Source organism: Ambystoma mexicanum, chromosome 9, assembly GCF_040938575.1.
Source record: "Ambystoma mexicanum isolate Mex_15411 chromosome 9, UKY_AmexF1_1, whole genome shotgun sequence".
Taxonomy (NCBI): Eukaryota; Metazoa; Chordata; class Amphibia; order Caudata; family Ambystomatidae; genus Ambystoma; species Ambystoma mexicanum.
Genome location: NC_090931.1, coordinates 15594066 through 15611655, shown reverse-complemented (window position 1 = coordinate 15611655; position 17590 = coordinate 15594066). Strand labels below are relative to the sequence as shown.

Sequence of the window (17590 nt, the reverse complement as noted above, 5' to 3'; positions counted from 1 at the left end):
CACCCACTCAGTCATTTTCCACTTATAAAAACAGCTCCTTATTAATTTCTTCCTCTCCCCACCCTTCCCAGACACTCTTTCATCCACCAAATAACCCCAAATGTATTTTCAAGAGATTTTTCTCACCACGCTGTCTGTGGACACTGAACCAGGAAATAAGTCAGCGGACTGGATGCAGGTATCACACTTTTTTGTAACCTACTTATTGGACGTTTTAAAAAAAAAAGAAAACTGCAAGACAGATGTACACCAAATGTACAAACGCATGCTTTCAAGACCAGATTGCTGTCCTCACACAGGTTTGATGCAAATCCGTCCAGCGGTTAGGGCTGTAGGCATGAGAAAAATGTTTTCCAATGTATGTCTATCCGGATTTCAAAATAATATATATATATATATATATATATATATATATATATATATATATATATATATATATATATATTTGTTTATTTTTATTTTTTTCCAGTGAAAAAACTTTGTTAAAGGGACGTTATGGTTAAGTTGCACTAATAAAAACCTATCATCAAATTCAGTGAGAAACTTTCTTAAAGGGATGCTACGGTTAAGTTGCACTAATAAAAACCTATCAAATCAGTGGAAAAACTTTCTTAAAGGGATATTATGGTTGCAAGTAAAATAAAAAAATGAAATTTGCCAGTCATGGTAAGGCAAGCACCACCATGCACTGAAGTATCCGCAGACACTGGCCATGCCCACGGACAATTTAAAACTGTATTTTGAGCCAGTGTAGGGTGTGTCAAGCTGAAATGGTACCCTTCCAGAGCTCCTAGACTGTGTTTTAGGTGATCTGGCAACTTTGTGTAACTTTCTAATCCCCATGTGTGGCTCAATAGTCCACAGACAGTCGGCTTTCTGCGTGCAGCCCCCCTAAAGAGACCCACCCACTACTGCTCCTCATTGTGAATCTGGCTGTCCGGGAGAGCGCACCTGTGGCTGGTTTTGCTGTGATTGTTGGAGACAATGGCTTCTACTAGGGCCACTGCAGCTGCCCCACTACTATCACCATCTGGAGGGGCTGGAGAGGGGAACAGGTGTGGTGATACAGAAGTGGATCAAGAGGAAGATGAGGATGAGGTACTGGAGGTCCCTCTCTTCAGCTCCCATCGTGAATCCTGGGTGTGGCAGCTTTTTACCACTGTTGAGGGTGTACCAAAAGCTTGGGCAGACAAGGTTTGATGCACTGAGTGCAAGGTTGTACTCAGTCATGGAAAACCAGGGCTGTACTCTTACGGGACCACCTCAATGTGCGCCACCTCAGGTCCAATCAAAAGGTAGCAGAAGGCCACTTCCTCATCCACATCATCCGCTACTGCCACCACAAGGGACACTCCTGCGGGGAAGATGATCCCAGGGGAAGCCTCACAGGCACTCCATAACACAGTCAACCCTTATCTTTCGAGGGTGACAATGCTGTGCATGTACTGTGACATACCGCTCTGTAGGGGAGCAGTTTCAAGTGCTTTCGTGGTTGCGTTCAAGGAGCATGAGAAACACTGTCTCCTACCTGATTAAGGGACACCCAACATCTTCCTCTCTCCACCTTCCCCTTCATCCCTGTGGTTGGTGCCCCTTCCCTCCCTTACCTCCCCTCCCTTTTCCCTCCTGTGAAAAAGCCATAAATAATAAAAAAAAATAAAAATGCAAAAAAGGTTCTTTTCAGAGCCACCTTTCATAGTTGAAAAATAGAAGTACTAAAAAAGTTACAGGACCCTACGCACCAGTGAAGTCTGCAGACAGCGCGGTAGTCCTCGGACACCAACAAAAATGTGTGTGGTGGTGGCATCAAAACATGTAACTCTTTTGTGTGGGAAAGTGGTGGCTCTGAAAAGAACCTTTTTTGTATGTTTTGTTTTTATATATTTTTTTTAATTTTTTAAAGTACGCTAAACAACATTCTATTAAGCTGAACTTTTTTTTACACTTGCAAAAAAGTAGGCATTTTGTTTTTCTCGTGATGCCATGTATTTATTTTGTCACCTACTAGAAAATGCTTTCTATATTTACAAGAAGTACTTCAAAGCATTTTGAATGTTTTGCAGAAAAGCTAATTACCAGCATCAGTAAGATGTACTCCATCTCTGCAGAGCATATTTGCAATGCCAAATTTAATATTTTTATTATGGAAAGACTTCATGCCAACATTTCCCAAAAATGCACACACAGCCTTGTTCACATTGCACCTCAATGTCTCCAATTGAGGACCAAATGAACTTGAGCGCATCCACATCTGTCTCTGGGCAATGTGAAAAAAAATCAGTCTAGAATTCAGGAACACTTCCTTCAAGAACATTTCCTTCAATTTGCCAAATGTCTCATTAATTGCAAACTGCAGTGAAATTCCAGTGACATACACTAAGCTGTTCCCCCCACAATGAACAATCATAATGTCCGGATGTTGCACTGTGACCAAATTGACAGAAAATGGGAACAATTCCACCCTCTTCATGCCACGCACTCCATACCATTGCACATGGACATCCTAAAAAACAGGATTTTCAGCCACTCCAAGGTGCTCTGCATACGCCTTCAGCCAATGGATCCACGAGTCCCCCCAAATCCACACACTCTGGCTCCTGAAAGACATAGCCATAGCGATAACCATCTGCACTCCTCTCAGCAAACACACATTCTGCCAGTCTTTCTCCTTGCATACCACACCCAGGAAACCTAATTGGCCATTCCCCTGGGCTACACAGTCCCATTTCCATACCTGGCCTCCTCAAAAGACCCGGATGTGGCACATGCTGCCCATGGATTACTGCAATGTCTGAGGACAGATCGTCCAATTGAAGAGGTGGAGAGAGAAATGAAATGCAATGTACATTGTTTACTCTTTAGTGGTGGCTCTGCAAAGAACCTTTTTTGTCTGTTTTGATTTTTGTTTGGGGCTTTTCACATTTTCTTTCCTACACCTACTCACATGCACTCCACATCATTTTCACATGAACTTTCTGAGTGCATTTTGAATGTTTTCAAGAAAGATTGCATGACCACAATCATTAAAAGTCATGCCATTACTGAACAAATTATGTCCACCATCCACCAGAATGTTCTCATTTAGGAAGGATGTCATCCCAACACCATTCAAATATTAACATACCCCTTTGTTCACAAAGCGCCTTCTGCATCTTGTTGAGGACAAAACACATTGCTACATCTCCATAGTGACCTAGGAGGTATGTGTGAAAAAATTAACTTTCCACGTGGAAATAGTTCCGTTAGTGCTTTCAGCATATGTTTCAATGCCATCTGCAAAGATATTGCACTGATGTAGCGCAAACTATGTCCTCCACAATGCACCACAATGATATCTGGACACTGGAAATGAGACCTGTTTTTGCAATGTGCAAATAAAGTCTCCCAGTTGTGGCCAGGCACACCATGCCATGAAACCTCCACTCCCTCCAGCCAAGGTTAGCAGAAATGGCACACATTTATGTGTACCTTTTCAGATTCACCATCCAAGAATCTCCCACCATCCACACAGTAAGCCTTCTCATCTCAACAACTGTAGCCATCTTCCCTAAATACAGCAATTAAAAGAACTGCTACCCTCTCTTCCTATAAACCACAACCAGAAGACCTCATTGGTTAATCCGCACATTCCCCTTTCCATGGCAGGCATCCTTAAAAGACCTAGATATGGCATGCCGTCCACGGACTACTGATTTGTCCACGGACCCCGTAACACTGGACAGTCCTTCTTCCCTTTCCACTTTAATCTTTGTGCCACTCCCTCATTGGCTACTTTCAAGCAGTCACACACCCATCCACCAATCACATCCACAAACTCTACATCTAACTCTGTAATATCAGTTCAACACTTCAGATGTACTGTTCAATTCTCAGAGTACATGTCTCCTGTTACTCCCAAGCACCTACAAAACTACTATTAAAATCTCCAAGATTTCTATTTCCAGACGCAACCACATCTGCATCTATCAACACAAAGTACAGGTATGCTTATATTTTTAAAATTATATTTCCTCCTCCTCAGAGGTATCCTTCCTTTCCTCTCCTTCCCCCAGAAGCTCACTGTCTCTAGAGCCCTGGTTCTCTCGAAGCTTGACTACTGTAACAGACTCTATCTAAATCAGCCTGCCTCTACTCTCCGCCCTTTGCAACTCATCCAGAACAGGACTGCGAGACTTGTCCTTGGCCTCAAGCCCAGGGACCGTATCTCTCCAGGACTGAAATCGCTACACTGGCTCCCAATGACTGCAATGATCAAGTTCAAAACCCTCTGCATTGTCCACAAGGCCTTTTGGGGCCTTGGGCCAAAATACCTTCAACTCTCTCTTCCTAAATATCTTCCTTCTCGAGCTCTTCGCTCATCCGCCTCCAACTCCCTCAGGGTCAGCCGCTTCTCCAAACAACGAATTGGTGGCAGATCTCTCTCCGTTGCAGGGGCCTCCCTCTGGAACAGCCTTCCTGCCTCCCTGAAACTTGAGGAGAACCATCTCCGGTTCGGAAGCACCTCAAAACCTTCCTCTTCGCCTCCGCTTTCTCTCCCCCTCTCCCCTGCTAAAGTTATTGAAACTGCACTGAATCTGCAACTGGGCCACTCGCCGTTCTCGGTCCTTGGCCCAGCCACTCTCCCCTGCACTGCCTCCCTGGCACCCCCTGCACTACGGGACTGTGTCTGTATCCCACAGCCCCCCATCCCAGCACTTATCTGCACTTACTCGCACTGCCACTAGTTGGCCCTTGTTTTTTTCTTCCTGTATGCTATTAACCCTGTAATGCACTTTCCCCCCTCCCTCCCCCCTCCAGCACTTCTCCCTTTCCCCTCTACCCTTGCACTTGCACGATCTGAATGACACCTGGCCTAGTAGGATCGTTGTCTGTCTCCCCTTGTTTCCCCCCCTTGCCTCGTCGCGCCTTGAAACACTTGTGTATAGGCGCGTTACAAATGCCATATCATATCATATCATATTTCCAACTCTTTTACAAATGCATTTAACCAGGTTTCCTGCCACTTACCCTGCATTAATCTACTCAATAATCATACTCTCTTTTGTCCCACCTCCTGACATCAAGTGGCAGTTACTTACTATGCTGTATGGTTACAAGGTTATCTTTTAATGAGCATGTTCATGACAGTTTAAAAATACATATTTGCAAATTCAGCAGCACAGTCTATCTTGTTTGTGAAAAAAAAGAAAACCACATTTAAAACATTTCTACAGCATGTTTAGGTGACAGATCCTGTGTGAAAGTTCAGTATATTACCAGTACATGCATACTGGCCAATATGGCCCATTATAATCTACCAAGTGTTATTTTTCTCATTCAATCTGTCATTTTTAATACCACTTCTCCCACTAACAAAGTTACACTAAAACTCCCACATTGCAAAGTGAAAACGACAAGTGCATGTATGTTATTAAAACATATAATGTACATGGAATGATGTACAAATATTTATTTCAGCAGTTTTTCAAGACAAACAAATAAGTGCATGTATACATTTACAACAGCACTGTCACTATCCCCATTGCATTTCCCAGTGCTGCCACTATCCCCATTGCATTTCCCACTGCTGTCACTATCCCCATTGCATTTCCCAGTGCTGCCGCTATTCTCACTGAATTTCCCAGTGCCACCACTATCCTCACTGCATTTCCCAGTGCTGCCACTATCCTCACTGCATTTCCAAGTGCTGCCACTATCCTCACTGCATTCACCGGTGCCGCCACTATTCTCACTGCATTTCCCAGTGCTGCCACTATCCTCACTGTATTTCCCAGTGCCACCACTATCCTCACTGCATTCACCAGTGCCGCCACTATCCTCACTGCATTTCCCAGTGCTGCCACTATCCTCACTGTATTTCCCAGTGCCACCACTATCCTCACTGCATTCACCAGTGCTGCCACTATCCTCACTGCATTCACCAGTGCTGCCACTATCCCCATTGCATTTCCCAGTGCTGTCACTATCCCCATTGCATTTCCCAGTGCTGTCACTATCCCCATTGCATTTCCCAGTTCTGCCACTATCCCCATTGCATTTCCCAGTGCTGTCACTATCCCCATTGCATTTCCCAGTGCTGTCACTATCCCCATTGCATTTCCCAGTGCTGCCACTATCCCCATTGCATTTCCCAGTGCTGTCACTATCCCCATTGCATTTCCCAGTGCCACCACTATCCTCACTGCATTTCCCAGTGCTGCCACTATCCTCACTACATTTCCAAGTGCTGCCACTATCCTCACTGCATTCACCAGTGCCACTACTATTCTCACTGCATTTCCCAGTGCTGCCACTATCCTCACTGTATTTCCCAGTGCCACCACTATCCTCAAAGCATTCACCAGTGCCGCCACTATCCTCACTGCATTTCCCAGTGCTGCCACTATCCTCACTGTATTTCCCAGTGCCGCCACTATCCTCACTGCATTCACCAGTGCCACCACTATCCTCACTGCATTCACCAGTGCTGCCACTATCCTCACTGCATTTCCCAGTGCTGCCACTATCCTCACTGCATTCACCAGTGCCGCCACTATCCTCACTGCATTCCCCAGTGCTGCCACTATCCTCACTGCATTCACCAGTGCCGCCAGTATCCTCACTGCATTCACCAGTGCCGCCACTATCCTCACTGCATTTCCCAGTGCTGCCACTATCCTCACTGCATTTCCCAGTGCCGCCACTATCCTCACTGCATTCACCAGTGCTGCCACCATCCTCACTGCATTTCCCAGTGCTGCCACTATCCTCACTGCATTCACCAGTGCCGCCACTATCCTCACTGCATTCCCCAGTGCTGCCACTATCCTCACTGCATTCACCAGTGCCGCCACTATCCTCACTGCATTCACCAGTGCCGCCAGTATCCTCACTGCATTCACCAGTGCCACCACTATCCTCACTGCATTTCCCAGTGCTGCCACTATCCTCACTGCATTTCCCAGTGCCGCCAGTATCCTCACTGCATTCACCAGTGCCGCCACTATCCTCACTGCATTCACCAGTGCCGCCAGTATCCTCACTGCATTCACCAGTGCCGCCACTATCCTCACTGCATTTCCCAGTGCTGCCACTATCCTCACTGCATTTCCCAGTGCTGCCACTATCCTCACTGCATTTCCCAGTGCCGCCACTATCCTCACTGCATTCACCAGTGCTGCCACTATCCTCACTGCATTTCCCAGTGCTGCCACTATCCTCACTGCATTCACCAGTGCCGCCACTATCCTCACTGCATTTCCCAGTGCCGCCAGTATCCTCACTGCAAGGCAAGGCAAGATTAGCAGAGGCGGAGGCAGCCTCAAAATATTGGGGGGGGGCTAGATGGCAGTTTTAAAAACTGTTAGAGAGACGTGGCATTAAACCTTTGTGCTATTGATCCATCCCCATTGCCCCGGCCCCCAACCCAGGAGGCTATTATGCCTTCCTTTTGCCCCTTAGATGCATCTTTCACCCCAACTCACCTTAGGCATAGCCACAATTGTGTAACAAGTGAGCCCGCACAAGGAAGGGCACTTGTTCTGCCCCCAGCCAAATGCACAGGAGTGACAGAAAACATATAATGGCTGGCTACACAAATCCCCCTCTCCCCATATAAGAACTCTCATCATGTTATATTTAGTCCCTAATGGCAGTAAAAAATGTCATGCCACAGCAAAAAAAACATTGACTTGTAGGCTGCACGAATGCCCCCACCCCAAAGTAAAAACACTTATGTTGCCTTGGCCTTAACACCAGTAATAAACTGCAATGCCACAGTAAGAAAATATGATCTTGCTGGCTAGCCGGTAAGATAGCTCAGCGGGCTGAGCGCATGCTGTTGTAATTTGAGTGTGATTTGTAGGTTCAAATCCCGACAAGGCCAACTTAGCCTTTCATTCTTCAAAGCTTGATAAATGAGTGCAAACTTCGGTTGGGTGGTACATATTATGTAAACATGTTCTCTGTACAGCGCTCTGGCGAATGTGCTATATAAATAACATACTATCATTACACAAATCCCCCATATAAAAACACTTATGTTGCACTCACCATGTTATATTCCCCATGTAAGAATATTTATGTTTCCTTTGACCTCAACACCAGTAAAATAAAAAGCCCACTCAAAATAAGGAAACATGCCCTCCCCCATATAAGAACACTCATTTTGGCATTGCCCTTAATGGGAGTACAACATTCGATGCCACAGTAAGACCCAGCCAGGCCAGCCCCACTGTAGTACTCCCCTACTGCTCCAACTCCACCCCACATACTAACACTCAAGTTGGCTTTCTTTTGCCCAAAAGTGGCAGTAAAACATGCCATGCTCTTCTCAGAAAATGTTCATTCTCCAATGGCCCTCCAGGCCCCAGCTTACACACACACCCATCAGTCAGGCACCCACATAGCTGATCTGTCAATCACACGAGCACCCAGAATATTTAGACTGTGCGCTCATTAACACACGCAGTCACACCCATGTACACCATTCACACTGCATTCATTCATATGTGTGCACATGCAGCCACCTCCTTGCATACACACATACACCCACTTACACAGTGCCTTGCATTAATGCACACATACCTTGATTCATGCATGCATACAATCCCTGCATGCACACAAATACCCTTTTTTGTAGTTAATGCTAATTATTGGCAGCATGGGCCATGTAAAAGCTGGGCCAGAAGATAAGCCTTTACCAACAACATGTGGGGAAGGGGATCTGCTAATATCCCCTGGGTAGGCTTTTGTCCTCTGCCTCAGTGTTTGCTACAATGGCTGTTTTCTCACCTCAGAGTGCAGTGAATTTGCTTAAGTAAATACACTGCTCTACAAGTTGAGAAATGTGACAGGTTTTTGCCCTATGAGCCCAGGCTGGGCATCACAGCAGAGTGATGGCTGCTGCCACAAAGTGGGGCAGGGGGGGCGTTATCCCTCCCAAGCCCATTTCTGGCTCTGCATAAGCAGGGTAGACCTTACTGTAGAATGCATTGGTCTAATGGGAAAAGCCACTCTGGAGTATACATGCCAGCCCAAACCTTAACACAGTGAAAGGGCCTGGGAATGCAAAATGCGTATCTTGCTGAAAATGACACATGGAAATGATGGAAATATCATGGAAATGATGTGACTTGCTGAAAGGTGACACAAGGAGTATTTCAAGATGGAAAAGGCACATTGTTGGTTGAGGGACAAAAGTGGAATTTGTCATTAAAACTGCCACACATGAAAATGCTGTGCAGCCTGAAAATTAAGCAACACATGACTTACATGTTGAATGAAAAGCCAAATGCATTTTGCAGCTGAAGTCACACATACATGGAGTTAAAAATGTTGCTAAGGGTGAAAATGCACATGGTAAATGACAGAATGAAAAGCAGGGTTTCAATTCTGTTGCCCCACTAATAAACTACTACTGCAAAAGAAGAAATACACTAATTCAAAATAGCCATGCATGTACTTAGAAGGCCAAGAATAATATAAAGAAATTGATGTTTCCTGAAAAGCAGGGTTTTCTAACACTGGACCTGCAATGTCCAGAGGCACGTACATTTTGCAAAAAAGAAAAATGTTGTTAAGAATGGACATAGCTGGATGATAAAGAGAACAATGATGGCGAGATGCAAGTTATTGCTTCATCTGAAAAATACATGTAACCAAGTGAATACTCTATTTGCTTGTAAATGCACATGTAAATCTCTTATGAGCCAAGACAGACACATGCGTCCAGTTACTGGGCAGAATTTGCAAGTGACTTCCCCCATGGCAGATCTGGTGGGCTCTGATCTGGAAGGCAGATCTTGAGGCTCTTGCATGCTAGGTATTTATGATGGGCCAGCTTCACAGAGGGTATGGGTGGGTGAAAATGTAAAAAAAAGAAATTACACTATTAGATCTAAATTGTGGAAAAGCCAAGATTACAAGAACAAGATGGTAAATGCTAGCACAGCCTCATGAACCTCTGGTGACACAGATACCATCTCTCGAGGGTTCATTAGCTCAGCTTTGGGACTCCTCCAGAGTGATTGATCATTTGTATTGCAGGATAAACCAACATTCAGCCCAGAAATTCCAACTCAGAGATTCCAGATGCTCTGAACCATGTGTCTTCAGGGAAAGTAGACCAAGAATCGAAAACAAAACAGCAAATATATGTAAAAATATGTGGTAATTGACTTGTATTACAGATGTACAGATGTCATTGTTTTCAATAACATTGAGACCGTAATACTTACAGAGTTGTGGCAGATCTCATTTTAAAGTTAAATCCAGGCAATGGTATTAACGTGACTTTTATTCTACTGTAATTTGGAGTTTTTTAGCTAGATCGAAAAAGGTGTTTCTAGCTGCCCACAAAGTTTCTGAATTTGAACGTTGGGGAGCTGATGACTTATAAAATTATATATCTGAGTCAGAGGTTTCACATTCCCAACTATGTTAGTTTTCGCATAAAGGATGAAAAACTATAGCGCTCCCATGCAATGACATTCCAAAACGAAAGTAAGCTCCACCTATGCATCATGGTTACGGGAACATTAATATCTATATATAATGGCATTTATTGGTAAATTACAACATTTGGCATGTAGGGACTTTTTGAGTGGAAAAGCTGACAGCTAAAAAATGTAAATGATAGAAGGTGTGTACCTCTCCACTTCACTTCAATCATTGAACTCCCCGGACCTATAGGCAGACAGGGGTGGGACTGTGAGAGGGGGAGAGAAATGCAGAGGTCCAATGGAAATTCATAGCTAATAAGTTGACATCTCTTGATCTTAATATTTTATGGGAGAAACTTCGAGTTAAAAAGCACTTGCTCTATGGACAGGGGAGAACAGACAAGGAACAAAGATAAATAGACGAAAGGAGAAAAAGGAAAACTTGCCTTAAACCATCTTGGGTGGAGAGGCCTTAACATTGAGGGGCCTTACACTTTGCCTGGGAGAGATAAACTGGGGAAGCCAACAGCTGACTAGGCCCTCATTCTGAAGGAGTAGCCAGATGAGGGATGAAAGCTTGTGACAATCTCTGACTGAAGTGAACTAGAGGAGCCTGGCTGTCTTCCCTGAGCACCCCAAAACAGAGGTTCAATTTCAGTAGAATTGATCCATTTGAAACCAAGTATGTGGGGGATCTGGCTGCCTTAATAACTTCCCTTCATACTGGGTGTGGAGGGGGGGGGCAAATTGTGTAGACCCTTAGCATATTTCACTGAATATGAATTCAAGGAACTCCCAAATAGATTGACGAAGGGGGAGTTTGGAGGAGTTCAAAACCCCCAACCTCTTTCCTAGCGGAATTCAAGTTATAGTCGCATAAAGTGATTGGGCTGCCCTTGCCACAAAACAAAATGTATACCTGTCACCATACCCAAACCTTGCCTTTAAAACAGAAAGGTGTCCTTGCTACAAAACAAAATGTATAATTGTCACCATTCCCATAAGTGTAGGACATGGTGGAGACAATCCCCACACCACAATTTTAAGCGTGGGGATATAATATCATTTATACCCCCAGAATCTTTTGCTAAAACCAGACTTGAATTCACATACATGCATTCTGATCCAGAGAAATTGCTCTATGTGTCACGCCTTTGCTTCTTGAAAAAATCACATCGCTACTTGTTAGGGAGAATTCTCTTAAAAGGGTAATTTCCTTACCTATAGAGTCCCCCAGCAGCTTTGCTGGATTTCAAGGGTTTATTTTTTAAGCTTGCTAAGAGTGAGACTCTTTTTCCCACTCTTAGACATAGTATTGAGGTGTGTTTCAGGCTATTTTTGTGCTTATGGGCTATGGAGTTTTCTCACTCCATAGGTATCATCGTTTTACATGTGTGTTACACAGCACCCTCAGTGCAGCAACACAGGGGTGTCGTAGTGACCCCCAAACATAGACTCCATACCCTGGGACTGACTACTGTCTCCCAGGGCATGCAAAGTTACCATTGACTTTGCTAGTCAATAGTTATGAACAAAACCAGTACAAACCATCTTACTATGGAGGTACTGGGAAGGGTACTGGGAAGGGTCAATAGTTTTTCCCTGGTGTTCATTTCCGAGAGGGTACTGTCCAGTCCCTCTCTCCAAAGTTTCTGGCTGCTAGCATATTTCCCTATGGGATTCTCCCATTGTTCGAGGCTACCACTTTTTATGACAGCCTCTAACATACCGCCGGGTCATTTTAATATTATCTTTACTCCGGTGTTGTTTTTTTGCCAGATCTTTAATAATATTTCTTTCTCGTGTCGCTCTCTGTAATCCAAACCGAGGTCGGGCCCTTTGTTCGTCCTTTTGGTGGGCTTCTGGACAGAAGCCCTCCTTCAGGTGCCAGTGATGTTGGGTAGACAGGATGTGTGGGAGGGGGAGTAGGCACCCTGGACAGGGTTGCCTAAGCAACCCAAGTCGCACTCTGCCCTGATAGGCTGTGGGGTTATCCCGCCAGGATAACCACCCCAATGTGTGAGTGAGAGCTAGGCTGTGTGAATGGGGTTTTTTCTGCATAAAAGCAAGGACCTGCGGACTGAAAGATAAGACGTCACCACTGGACCTGAGAAATCCGAATGAGGAGAGAAGCCAAAGACATCTGCAACGACTGAACCACCGGTGAAGCACCTGCTGCCTCGCCACTTTTCTCCAACGACAAGAGAAGATCTTGACATGCAAGAGCCTTCTTCCCTTGAGCTGGTGGGGCCAACCAGTTCACCAATCACCTTCCAGGACCTGCCTTGGTCGAATTGCCAGTGCCATGCACTAGGAGACCGGATAGCCAGGCACCCGTACACCACGACCACGATTTAAAGGAGCATACCTTTTATTCCATTTTGGCATCACCACAGCGAGCTTCTTTCCTGGGCAGTGCAGTGACTCGAACCTTCCTCCACGATGAGAGCCTCTCTTCCTCTCCTGGATCTCCCGAACTGCAGGAACTGCCAGGAACTACCGCCCCCGCAGGAGCCTCTTCCACTTTTAAGGTACATTGTTCCGCCAGGCCTCCCATTCGTTGGGTACAGCTAAAGGTGTTTTAAATCCTTTACTTAACTTCTGGGCAGGCCGTCCCTATCGACTAACATTGTCTTTTTACCTGCTGCACCCTCCTTTTCAACCGTTAAACAAAGACTTGACTGCAGCTACTAGAACCGTTTGAACCTGGGCACTTTGCCTTGTACCACTGACTCTGGCACAGGCCTATTGACTCTGGCTAAATCTGTTACATCTGCCTTCTCTAGATTGCTTTTCATCAAGAAATGTGTTGGTGCACCTAAAACTCTTATAACCACCTTTCCTTCCCCTTTATATATTGTTGAAGTGCCATTTTGCTCGATTTTCACCTAAGTATTACTTTTGCTAAAAGTTCTACCTTGCCTAACTTGTTCACAATCCAATTGGGAAGTGTTGCTGGTGTGTTTAGGAGGCTAACCCTGTATAACCTGACCTTTACCTCCCTCTGAAGAAATTGTTAGAGTGCCATTTCTGCTTGGTTTACACTTTGCCATTTTGCTCAGTTTTCACTCTTGCTCAAACTTGTTTACAATTTAATTAGGGAGTTGTGTATACTTTTCTTGACTGTTTTAACTTGCTTTAGTAATAGTGATTTGTGTGTAGAGTTAAGAGTGTGTAAAATAAATATATATAGATTCTTTTTGATACAAAGCTTTGGTCAGTGTTTCCTTGTTCCACAGTACTATAGTCCTATTGTGTAAACCCTGAATACTGCTCATCTCTCTCTTGAGATACGTCTGGCTGCTCAGCCACAGCTACCAACTAAATCTGTGTGGTACAGACTGATACCAAAGGGAATTTATTGCATATACCTGTAGTCCTAATCTTCTGTAGTGCTCCCTAAGGGAACTGCATAGGATGCTGCCTAACACTGGTGTACAGCAGTGACGATAAAGTATTGAGTTTACATTTTAGACTGCTGCTAGTACTTTGATTCAACTAACCAGAAGGCTTAACAATCACTAAAAGTTTATTGTAAAACAAAAGTCAATTATGGAAAGTTATAGCCAGGAGACCCTCCTTGTAAATACTGCTGATTATTTAAGGGATCTGTGCAGACAGAAAAGTCTTCCTGTCAAAGGTAAGACATCAGAGTTGATAGAAAGATTGCTAGAAAACCAAAGTCTGGAGAGTGGGCTGTAGTGCCCACTCCTCCAGCAAATGTAGCAAACATTGAGGATGATAATGTTGATGATGTTATTGTTGAGACAGATGAGGAAGAGGAGGCTGACAATATAACCCCCTCTGGCCCTCTGCCTGCTCAAAAGCCTCAAGCCTTGTCTACTGGACCATTGTCAGGTCCCACATTAAGTCCTGAGTTTATCTCACTAGAAAAAATGAGGCTTGCACTTGAATTCAAAAGAATTAGTGCCCAATATGAACAGAAGCACCAAGAACTAAGGCTCAGGGAAATGGAGCTAAATCATGATCTAGAGATGAAGAAATTGTCTGTGGAAAATTCTTCTCTCCCCAGATCCTCTAGATCTTCCAGTCCAAAGAGTCCCCGGATGCCTAAAGAGATTGTGGGTATGTATGAACCTAAGTTGGATGTATTAGATTGCATTGCTATGTTTGAGTACAATCATGGGCTCCAGGATATCACAGGGAATCAGTTGCTTCCCTGGTTATTCTCTAGGCTCCCCCTGTTGCATCTGATGTGGTAATGGAGTTCGGGGAGGTGGATAGGATGTACTATGAATGTGTGAAGCTAGGTTTGATAGCTAGATTTGGGAAGACCCCTTCCCACTACCTTAAGAGGTTTAGGAACCTCAAAAAGTATGATGGTACCCCTTGGGCTACCTGGGTGACTGAATGTTTGAAAAACTTAGAGGGTTGGATTAAGGGTTACAGAGTTAACACTTATGAGGGAATGAGGAATCTTGTTATGTTGGAGTCTATTTATGATGCATTATCTCCTGAGCTCAGACAGCACTTGGCTGATTCTAGGGAAATGGATCATAGGAAGTTAGGCAAGGCTGCTGACTTGTGGGTAGCCAACAGGGCTACTCACAAAGAATCTGGGGCAACTCAGAAGAAGGATGAGGGAAAGCAGCCACCAAAATAGAACCAAGAGAATTCTAATATCTCCCATCCCAAAGAGGGCCCCTAAACAAGAAAATAGCCAGGGTAGGCCACCTGGGAAACCAAATAGGGCTAGTGAACGCTCTTGGGCCCAACCAGAGGTAGTTCAGCAGAAACCCCCATTCCTGAGAGCAATTGGAAAATGCTATGTTTGTGGGTCTACTGACCATGTAAAGGGTGATCCCAGATGCAAGGTTAAACCTGCAGGTATCAGCACAGCCTCCTTAGCCTTCTCCCCAAAGGAAGAAGTACAAATGGCTAGTGCCCATTATGAATTGTTTGCTGAAGAACCCTTTGGTCTTCAAGCAACTGTATCCTTAGAGTCCATGGGTCTGGTTAGCAAACAGAATAGGGGTGTGTATGACTCAGTGCCAGAAAACTCTATAGTATATTACCTGGACAGTGTTTTTGTCAATGGCCAGGATACTCCTGACAGGAGAGACACTGGGGCCAGCAGAACAGTAGTGGATGAAGGCTTTTTCAAGCCTGAGGATGTTGCTAAAGCACCCAAAGGCCCCACTAAATTCTCTGGAGGTCCTGTCCAAATGGTTCCAATTCTACCAGCTCTCATTCAGTGTAATGAGATGACAGTGTTGATTCCTGTCAGTGTTCAGACTGAGGTGCCTGGGAGAGTCCTGTTGGGAAATGATCTAAAAGTTCTAGGAGTAGTATCCAGTACCCCCAGGCCTCCCAGTAAGGAAACACAGGACCAAACCAAATTGGCTAGAGAGGCAACCTTAAGAGATCACTCTGAGCCTGTGGGAACCTCTACTGAGACCCCCACTGAAAGCCATGATGTTAGTAAGTTGACCTCTAACACAGGCAAATCTGAGGCTAGAATGTTAGGGAAATGGGAGCCCCAACAAAGCTCCACCATTGACCATCCAATTATAAAGTCTTTAACTCCCCCTGCTTCTGAGGAAGAGGTGGATAGACCGATTGGACCCCTCTCTAGGCCTCTGAGAACTGGTAATTTTCAAAGCTGGTGGAAACCCATGAAGAATAGGCCCTAGGATAAAAACCTTAAGGCTATGGACCCTTCCACTGAAGACTCCAAAGGTAAACCTAGTGTTAGGAAAGAAACTCCTCCACCAGGTAAAACCCGATCTCAGAAGAAGAGGAAGCCTGTACTTGGCTTGACCTCTGTCCCTCCAACCAGGATGCCTGAGACCCCAGAACCCTGGAGGCCCTTCTAGATCTAAGGGAATCCTTCTTAAGGACCCCTTGAGAAAACCAATTTTGGGTTCAGAAGTTCTTACAACTTCAAGGGGACTGTTAGTTCAGCTCCCTTATACCTTAAATAGGAAAGATTCACCAGAACAGGTTTGTAGGTCATTTAGCTTACAAAGGAAAACCTTTGAGCATAGATCAGGATGTCAACACCAAAATGCTGATGGTCTCTCTAGGGTGTTTTTAACCGACTAGAGGTAAGAGACTCATCCAGGAGTGGATTAGATCCTCCTGTCCCTTTGTCTGGGGGGTAAGGGGGGAGAGTGTTAGGGAGAATTCTCTTAAACGGCTAATTTCCCTTACCTATGGAGTCCCCCAGCAGCTTTGCTGGATTTCAAGGGTTTATTTTTTAAGCTTGCTAAGAGTGAGAATCTTTTTCCCACTCTTAGACATAGTATTGAGGTGTGTTTCAGGCTATTTTTGTGCTTATGGGCTATGGAGTTTTCTCACTCCATAGGTATCATCTTTTTACATGTGTGTTACACAGCACCCTCAGTGCAGCAACACAGGGGTGTCGTAGTGACCCCCAAACATAGACTCCATACCCTGGGACTGACTACTGTCTCCCAGGGCATGCAAAGTTACCATTGACTTTGCTAGTCAATAGTTATGAACAAAACCAGTACAAACCATCTTACTATGGAGGTACTGGGAAGGGTTAATAGTTTTTCCCTGTTGTTCATTTCTGAGAGGGTACTGTTCAGTCCCTCTCTCCAAAGTGTCTGGCTGGTGGCAGTGGTTACTACCATAAATATCCGACCGCAAATATTTCCCTATGGGATTTTCCCATTGTTCGAGGCTACCACCTTTTATGACAGCCTCTAACATACCGCCGGGTCATTTTAATATTACCTTTACTCTGGTGTTTTTTTATGCCAGATCTTTAATAATATTTCTTTCTTGTGTTGCTCTCTGTAATCCAAACCAAGGTCGGGGCCCTTTGTTCGTCCTTTTGGCGGGCTTCTGGACAGAAGCCCTCCTTCAGGCACCAGGAAGTCTGGGGTAGACAGGATTTGTGGGAGGGGGAGTAGGCACAGTGGACAGGGTCGCCTAAGCAACCCAAGTCGCACTCTGCCCTGATAGGCTGGGGGTTATCCCGCCAGGATAACCACCCCGCTGTGTGGAGTGACAGCTAGGCTGTATGAATGGGGGTTTTTCTGCATAACAGCAGGGACCTGCGGACTGGAAGATAAGACGTCGCCACTGGACCTGAGAAATCTGAAGAGGAGAGAAGCCAAAGACATCTGCAACAACTGAACCACTGGTTAAGCCCTGCTGCAGATCCTCACCACTTTTCT

General features: G+C 44.9%; 1 protein-coding gene across 1 annotated transcript in view; it reads right to left on the bottom strand.

The window, feature by feature from the left end:
* Positions 1–5448: 5448 nt before the first annotated feature.
* The window catches only part of LOC138487221 (dentin sialophosphoprotein-like), a 28600-nt gene continuing 16458 nt past the window's right edge, over positions 5449–17590 (bottom strand). The window contains exon 2 of the mRNA XM_069613859.1: positions 5449–7319. Coding sequence (XP_069469960.1) covers positions 5449–7319 — 1871 coding nt within the window. The remainder of the gene's footprint in view (positions 7320–17590) is intronic.